This window comes from Triticum dicoccoides, chromosome 4B (genome assembly GCF_002162155.2).
Source record: "Triticum dicoccoides isolate Atlit2015 ecotype Zavitan chromosome 4B, WEW_v2.0, whole genome shotgun sequence".
Taxonomy (NCBI): Eukaryota; Viridiplantae; Streptophyta; class Magnoliopsida; order Poales; family Poaceae; genus Triticum; species Triticum dicoccoides.
Window position 1 is genome coordinate 612,008,630 of NC_041387.1, and position 9,370 is coordinate 612,017,999.

The 9,370-nt window shown below is 44.4% G+C and overlaps 1 protein-coding gene across 1 annotated transcript; it reads left to right on the forward strand.

Annotated features, from left to right (window-relative positions):
* The first annotated feature begins 2,618 nt into the window (after positions 1-2,618).
* On the forward strand, positions 2,619-8,089 carry LOC119291752 (beta-glucuronosyltransferase GlcAT14A-like). Its single transcript, XM_037570563.1, has 4 exons — positions 2,619-3,241; positions 5,553-5,628; positions 5,713-5,828; positions 7,500-8,089. The coding sequence occupies exons 1-4, from the start codon at positions 2,701-2,703 to the stop codon at positions 8,012-8,014; spliced, it is 1,248 nt and encodes a 415-aa protein (XP_037426460.1). The 5' UTR covers positions 2,619-2,700; the 3' UTR covers positions 8,015-8,089.
* Positions 8,090-9,370: the final 1,281 nt, after the last annotated feature.

Here is a 9,370-nt window from a genome sequence, read left to right on the forward strand (position 1 = left end):
GCAACTACCGCCATCACTCTACCCATCTAGAGGTATCCGATAATAGGACCCCATCTCCCGGTATTTTATTTTTATTATGCGGGGAAGGGTTCTGGTGCATGTTGAAAAATTATGATGGTGGATGGGTTAACAAAGGAATTCGACCTCAGTCCAGTGTTGTGTGGATTTCACATTTCCCCTTTGTCGACGATTACTTAATCCTTAAGAAAGTGGATCCCCGCAGTGCCAACTGTCTGAATGAGACACTACAGACTTATTGCCTTAATTCTGGCCAAAGTGCAAATAAATTGAAAAACTCTATTTTTCAGCCTTAATAGTGGTGCTTCTATTAGAAGGGGAGTGAGATATGACTTGCAGTTTAGAAAAAAAAACTTTATTAGGAAAATATCTTGGCCTCCCGACCACCTCAGGAAGGATTACTGAAAACAACTTATACATATAGTCAAAAGGTCCAGGTCTAATGTGCAAGAATGGTGTAAAAAATACTCTTAGGTGTGGCTAAGGTGGTTCTCTTGAAAACATTGATTCAAGTGTTACCGACCTACTCTATGAGCTATTTCAAGCTCATTAAGGGGTTGTGCAAGAAGGTTAGAACAATCATGTGCAAGTATTGGTGGGTTGGATCACTTGATAAACAAGGAATGCATTGGCATTTTTGGGACAAGATGTCCCTATTGAAATTCAAAGGAGGAATAGGATTATGGGATCCCGACGTCTTTAATGATGCCATGTTGGATAAACAAGCGTGGCGACTGTTGGTGAAGCCGGAGAGCTTGTGTGCGAGGGTCCTTAGGGGATGACATTTTCGTGATAGAAACTTTCTGCAGGCCAGGTGCCCACAAAGTGCATCGCCAGCCTGGCGAGCTATTGTAGAAGGGAGGGAGGATCTTAAAATTGATTAGGCGAATTGGTAGTGACAGAACCACAAAATTCTGACATGACTAATGTGTACAGTGTACATCATCTATGCGGGTGATGTGCAGATTGTCGGATAACCTGGCCAACTAGTTGTCGATCTTGTTGATGAGTAGGCTGGAAATTGGGGATTTCGAACTTCTTCGACAATAGTTCATCCATCCCGGCGTTGAGGCCATTTTGAACATGCCCATGCCAAGGAATGCAACTGATGATATATGAGCATGGACCCAGAAACGAGATGGGAGGTTTACTGTACATGCTGCGCTTTAATGGAAAGAATATTCATGCAGTGATGCACCTACCAGCTCATTTGGGAATGCAGAAGTTTAAAAGGCCTTATGGAAACTTTGGATTCAACCAAAAATATAAATATTCTTGATGAGTAATTAAGAATATGCTACTAGCCGTTTCGGAGTTGAAGGGAGGGCACATCATGCAGATTGCCTTTTTACTCCATGTGTGGGAATGAAAATGAGTCTTTATTCCATGCACCAGGCACATGTGATCATGTGAAACTCTTCTGGGAGGCAACTAGGGGATTTTCCCATGATAAGATGCCAACTTTGCATCCAGGTACGCGGGCAAAGGATCTCCTTGACATTTATTCTGGACAAGAAGATGAGTGCAATCACTATCTCTGTTATGTTGGCAATATGCATAGCAGGAATAAGTATGCTTGTGAAGAGGTAAGTACCATCCTATAAAATCGATGCAGCTAGCTCACAACCTCTTGTCGTCACTAGAGGTTCTTGAACACGAGGTTGTTGTTCGTCCCGTGGAAAGATTCAAGAGGTGTGATCATGGTTGAATCAAAATCAATTTCGATGGGGGTTCTTAGCGACCATGAAGGTAATTTGGTTCACAGCAGATGCACCAAGCACACGACGATTTCTGATCCTTTTGTGATCGAGGTCCTGACATGCCAGGATGTTGCTCAAATGGCAGTGAACCGGGTTTCAGTTCGTGATTCTTGAGTTGGTAACCAGGATATTGTGAATATGTGAAAGGAAATTGTTAAAGATCTGGCTTCCATGTTTTTAGAGAGATTCACTGATTTCAGTTTCTTTTGCTAGGAGGAGTGCAAAAGGTGTGTTGTGCATAGGAGCCTCTTAAGCCACAAGTCAATTCCCGCTCTTGTGATGTAAATCTTGATTTTCTGATTGGTCTTTTACAATAGAATTTGATCCCACCAAACAATGAACAAAGTGTTAAAAGGGTAGTTTAAGAAAAAGATAATAGGAGCATGAATATCTTTATCGAATGGTTATCAATATCAACTGTGGAAGAACTTCCCCGTAAAAAAAATATAACAAGTAAAAAAGATGATGGAGTACCAACTACAAAATTATGGTAAATGTTAAAACTTTGACGTCGGATTTTTAGTGTTTGCCGATGATTCAGATTTGTTATGCGAAAACAGATAAATTTACCATATTGTTGTGTAAAATTGTCATGTTCTAAAGTGAAATTGCCATGTGGTGCAAAAAATTGTCAGATATTTTTTTTCATGTTGCATAGTAGTAATAACCATGTATTTGATCGGGATCCGGTCGTATCTAAAGGCGGATGTTATTGGTGCTGTAAATTATAGTCACTCCTGAAATGAAAACAAATAATGGATTCATGAACTCAAGAGTAGAACACACGAAATCGAACCAACTCGATCAGATCGGGTGCACCAAACGCGAGGGAGACCACGCCGTCCACGGTCCGCCGAACTCGCAAAGCTTTCCTCTTTCCACGCCGCCCCGATCCTTCCGCTCCGCCCAGCCTCCATCCCCCATGCATTCCCCCGCGCCGGCCGCGGGCGCCGCCTCCGTCCTCCCCAAGGACTCCCGCCCGCTCCCCTACCTCCTCCTCGTCTCCCTCCTGCTCCTCCTCCTGCTCCACTTCCTCTCCTCCTCCTCCCCTTCTACGCCCGCGCCTCCGGACGCGCCCCACCGCGCGCCGCTCCCGGCCGGCGCCGTCTCCGCCGGCCCTGCCCCGCCCGCGCTCGCATTCCTCCTCACCGGCTCCGCGGGCGACGCCGACCGCCTCCACCGCCTGCTCCTCGCCACCTACCACCCCCGCAATCTCTACCTCCTCCTCCTCGACCGCGCCGCCCCCGCGCATGACCGCGCGCGGCTCGCCCGCGAGGTGCGCGCTGGCCCCGGCCGCGCCGGCAACGTCCACGTAGTTGGCGACCCCGGGTTCGCCAACCCGCGCGGCGCGTCCGCGCTCGCTGCCGTGCTGCACGGCGCCGCGCTGCTGCTGCAGCTCGGCCAGGGCTGGGACTGGTTCGTGCACCTCGACGCCGGGGACTACCCGCTCGTCGCCCCCGACGGTGATTCCTCTCTCCACACCTACTTTATGTTGGAGTACACCGTAACACAGATCTAGGCATTTACTACTTGTTAGTACAGAACCGTGAATCTAGTTGCCCTTTTCCTCTTCTCAGTGATCGTTTATCTCTGTGTGTAACCAGTGGCGGATCTAGGATTTTAAGACAGGGTGGTCCATGTAAAAAAAAATGACAAAAAATATGATAGCCTTCTTCTCGTAGCATGTATCGGTAAAAGAGAAGCAAATGTCTCCGTTCCTCTTCATTCTTCAATAATTCTACAACTATAATTTACATTCTTTCAAATTTTAATCATAACACAATAGCATATCAATTGACATTCTTTCTCAAAGTAAGCTATTTGCCACAAACCCAGAGAAGCTAGGACATGTCATGCTAGACAAAACTACTCTATAACAAGTCTTCCCTGGACTTTGTATCATGATATCATGCACCTCAAAACTACTCTAGCACATAATATCAACTTGAAAGTGTATTGCTGCAACCTGCAGATAAATATTAACCCTCGAGTTAGGCCTATTTGATTCAGTTGCAGACTACTTTCAGACAATTGGCTTTGAGTGACACCGAACAACAGAACTAGATAAACTAGTGTGCTTAAGTCAGATCCAGAAAACCATATGGCCATCCATCCATCGATTTCCACCAAATACGACTAATAATACTAGTATATCTCTAGAAGCATAGATAGGCAGATCCTCCACCGCAATTAACAGCGGCAATCTACCAGTAGCATTAGGGGCAAACCTAAGACTGGTGCCGCACTGGACTGACGTGGTGGCGATAGTCAGCTGGAGGGGCAGGCCGCGGGCAGGGACTGCCGGACTGGCGCGGTAGCGCCTTGCGCTGGCGGGAGCCAGAGGGGCCGGCGGTGGTGACTCGGCAAGGAAGGCATGGCGGCGCAACGCCTAGAGGAGCAGAGGCGAATCGACTAGGAGAAGGGAGAGGCACGGCCGGCCGCACGGGTGTCTCCTGTCATCGTGTGCGTGAGTGGGCTGTTTCTGTGTTTTTTTCCTCCAACCCATCTCGGACTTTCCTATGATATGCAGCCTGATCCAAAATCCCAGGGTGGGCCGTCGCCCACCCTGGACACCCTGTAGCTCCGCCCCTGTGTGTAACAGTGTGAGATGAGTGTTTAATTTAGATAGATCTCTCTTAATTGTATGGGCATAGTAAAATATATAAATCAAGCCACTAGCAGGCATTAGCTACATAAACTTCAATGCATTACAGATTGAATGAACTAATTAAGTGTTTGAAGAATCATATTGTCTCTGTTTTTAAGGCGTCCCGCCTTGGACGCTTAGGCGACGCTTAGGCGATAAGGCGCCCCGCCAGCGCCTTACAAATATGCCCGCCTTAGGCGCTTAGGCGTCGCCTAGGCGATAAGGCGCCCCCCCAGCGCCTTAGATCGCCTTACCGCCTTAAAAACATAGATTGTCATGGTGGTAAATCTTCTTGTTTAACTTTGGCAACTACATTGTCATGGTAGAGTCATATTGACGCTTGTTGTATCCTACGTCATGTCACCCAGAAAAGAAAACTGCAACCATACCTGTTTGTATGTGGAGCATAGGCAACTTGGTCTTTTGTATTCACTCTTTAATATGTGGAAAGAAGGAATGCAAAATGGAAATGAATTAATATTTCGGCAACATAAATATCTTTCCATCATTCTACTTTACTTTTGCTTTCCCGCCCTAGAACGTTACCTTTCAGGATGGTTTGGAAATTATTCGTCCGAGTAGGCATAGGTGGCATGAAAATAGCGATATAATCTGGTTCCAGAAGATAATTTCTACTCCCTCTGTAAACTAATATAAGACGTCTTAGACTCACTCTTAATCTCTTATATTGTAGTGATCTAAAACCAGTGACTGTCTAAAACATCTTATATTAGTTTACAGAGGTAGTGTCTCTTATGCTTTGTATTAGACCCAGACAGAGGACTGGTTTTGTTGTAACCTAGAGCTTAGGAAGTAGAACAAAAAATAAATCCATGTCTCATGTTCAGCCTTATAGAGTTTTTACGGTATTTTACATGCATTGGCTTTGCTAGTTGAAGTTGAAACAGTGCAACTTGCTATATTGTTTTTAAAAGAGTTTTGCTATTGCTTATAGGGTTTCTTGGTTATAAAATTGTAGAACAGAATGGTAGATAGCGTTCATGTATTGCCATTTCATTAATCCTAAGTGGGAACAAATAACAGCTAATCAGCTATTAGGTGAAGCTTAATCTGTACTCTGTAAATCTTAACACTTCTGAGCTGATTTGACTTCAAATTCTTGGCAGATCTCCTACATGTCTTATCATATCTACCAAGGGATATAAACTTCATTCAGCATACCAGTTATATTGGTTGGAAGGAGTAAGGGCATGTCATAATTCTGAATTGTCGGTTTGTTCATTCGGATTTGGGAGTTCAAGATATTAGCATTGTATGTCTGTGCAGGTCAAGACATATAAGACCAATTGTTGTTGATCCTGGTCTATACCTCTCATCAAGGACTGACATTTTTTATGCCACTCAAAAGCGTGAACTGCCAAGTGCATACAAATTATTTACTGGTGAGGTGCTAATGCATTTCTATATTTGTCAGTAGATACACCCATTATGTTTGAGAAAATCTGGAATCATATATTGTCTGCTATGATGCTAATGGTGTCACAATACACATTTGAGTATATAGGTGGAAAATTCTTAATCATCTATTCGTCTAGTTTATTTCGTTGACCCGACCGTTGGTTAATGGTTATTCATGCATGGCATTATATTATCAAGCATGGTCTCATAGTTTGTCACACTTATCTTTGCTCTACTACTGTACTACCTGAATCAGTACCGTATGAAAATGTTATTGCTAGATCTCTAGATTCATGGTACTTTCTTTTAGAAGGCATTTAGTATGTTTGGGGTTGTAATTGCTTTATCTGATGTGTATGTGCACACAATCACTTTATGATAAGATCTCCTCATCAGATTAAACTGTTGTTTCTAGGGTATGCCTATTCATGGTAATATTCATGCAGGTTGTGCGAACTAGTATTGTCGAACAACATATATTTGAACACCCCAAGCTCCATTTTAAATCTCTGGAGGTCTTATAAGAATTATTTGAAGGAAGGTTTTGTTTTGAACATCCTGGTATAAACTGATGTTGTTTAGTGACAATAAAAAATCGCACTAGAAACATGATATTCAGTGTCAATGTATATGATAATAAGTGCATAGTAATTGGCAGAATAAAGGAAGGAAAAGAATGGTTGCGGAGCACTTGTAGAAAGCATAGATGTGTGCAAACTAAGTTAAACCTTAGACCGTACGGTAGATTCTTGTGTTAATTTTTCGGGTATATTTTCTATGCAACTTTACCCTTGTGTGTGAACACTATAGAACTAAATTGAGGGTGAGTATAATAGATATGTGTGTTAAACCTTAGACCGTACGGTAGATTCTTGTGTTAATTTTTCGGGTATATTTTCTATGCAATTTTACCCTTGTGTGTGAACACTATAGAACTAAATTGAGGGTGAGTATAATAGATATGTGTGTTAAACCTTAGACCGTACGGTAGATTCTTGTGTTAATTTTTCGGGTATATTTCTATGCAACTTTACCCTTGTGTGTGAACACTATAGAACTAAATTGAGGGTGAGTATAATAGATATGTGTGTTAAACCTTAGACCGTACAGTAGATTCTTGTGTTAATTTTTCGGGTGTATTTCTATGCAACTTTACCCTTGTGTGTGAGCACTATAGAACTAAATTGAGGGTGAGTATAATAGATATGTAAAAGGAGGACACTATTGTCATACAGGGTAGGGCTAACCCTAACCGCGATCTCATGTAGCTTTTCCTGTCGCTGAAAGAGCTGTGCACGTTTATACTGTTTTACTCAACAAATTTGTATTCTTAAATGTCTAACAGTTCACTTCCTTTTTGCGACTCTCAACAGTTCACTTCATTAAATTCCCTGTACGCATCTTAAGTTGCCGTTTTCTTTTACCTAACTAGCCAAATACCCGCCGTAATTGTGCAGTTAGATATTACAGTACATATAACTGTGATGCGTATGGTTGTTGTATTTCTTATACAACTGTAACGGTTCTAATATATACACTAATCTGCACGTATATGATGATGAAAGCTCCTTTTAACCGTGTTGGAGTATTTTTTTTCCGTTGGTTATAATAGTTAAAATAAACCTGTATTTAATTGTAATGTTGTCTCTTTGCAGGTTCTTCATCTGTCATCCTTTCTCGGGCATTTACCGAGTATTGTATCGTCGGAACAAATAATCTACCGAGAACTATGCTAATGTACTACACTAACATGCCCTTGCCGCACAAGAAGTATTTCCAGACAGTCCTCTGCAATTCCCCCAAGTTCAACAGGACCGTTGTTAACCACGACCTGCACTACTGGGCATCGGATGAAACTTCCAAAAACGAGCCCCGTCTGCTGACACTAACTGACGCGGAAAACATGACCACGAGCAGTGCAGCCTTCGGCACTAGATTCGCCAAGGATGACCCTGTGCTCGACCACATCGACGAGGAGATTCTGCAACGTATGACTGGAGAGCCGGCTCCAGGGGGATGGTGCATAGGTGTTGGGGACGACAGTCCCTGTTCTGTTTCCGGTAGCACGGATGTTCTTAGACCTGGGCCTGCGGCTGTGAAACTTGCCAAGTTCCTCGCACAAAGGCTATCCTATCCAGGTTTTTATTCTCAGCAGTGTGTATGGGACTGACGAGTTGTTGTAAATTGTATCACCACGAAACCAAGAGTTCAGTTATCTTGTGTACCCTGTGCCGTGTTTTTTTCTTATGACGTCTTATAGTGTAGCTGCCTATCCTCTGCAATTGTACATTCTTGTCGTAAGACCATTGTTAGGGACCTCCCCTGGCCCATACTCATACCTGGGCTTTCCCCTTTGATAGCTCATGGGCCGGGCCCGTCTATGCTCACCACTCGGCAACAGCCTACAAGTACTCGGAAGCAGGCAACGAGCACGGCATCCAGTGGATCATGAAACCCGGCGGCGGCGGCTATCTTCTTCCCCTTCCTCCTCCCCCAATTCTTGTATCCTGTGATTGTAATCCTTAAATTGCTACACGAATTCGTGAGAAGAGTACTAATCCTCCATCATGTGTCTTCTGATTACATCGCTACGACGCTCATGACCTGTTCGACAGAATGCTCGAAAAAATTCAGTGCCATGTCATTCTTGTCTCCAGTCATGACGACGTCGCTACCCCCAGCAGCCACACTTGTGCTCGTCGCCGACCTCATTCACCCTGCTACCAACGATGGTTCTAACCGGCGGGTGCCCCTGGACATGGAAGACGAGCTCCTGACCAGTCCATCTCCTCTGTCGTTCTCAGTTGTAGATTCAACGCAGTCGTTTCTGAACCAGGACAGGGACGTCCCGTTTTCCCACAAGGCACGAGGGGCTGCTGATACGACCGACTCCGTGGCCATCATTTCAGATGCATTTTGCTGACGGCAATGATGTGCCGTGGCCGTCGTTTGCTGGTTCTCTTGAAGGCACGACTCTAAATTATGAAGGGCTGTTGTTGCAAGTTACTTATGTGGTGCAGCGTTTGCCGGTTGCTTTGAATTTTTTGAGAGAATACTGGAGGTATCTACCAAGTGTGCGACTGAAATCTTGTCCCTATGAGAAGCTTGCTGGTTGGACCCCTATGCTGCCAAAAGCAATTCCCGTTCGGAATCAGCAGATAATCCAATCACTGGGTGAGGTGAATTGGGGCGTTGTGGAGTGGTGGTCAGTGATCTCTTTTGTACAGTCATTTGCTCCTACTATTCATGTGTCCTGTATAGTCTTCTCTAGCCATGAGTCGATGAGGAAGCCTATGCTACCCTGGAGGCTTGTCGTTCATATTGTGGCCATGGAGGACGAACTCCTCACCACTCTATCTCTGATATTCTCAGCTGTCGATTCAAAGCAGCCATTCCTGAGCCATGATTTGGACATTTCGCCGCGTACAAGGCACCAGGGGCTGCTGCTACAGCCGATGTCGTGGCCATCATATTGGGCAGCTCTTACTGCAGAGGAAATGGAAACCCGACCCATTCCATGGCCGCC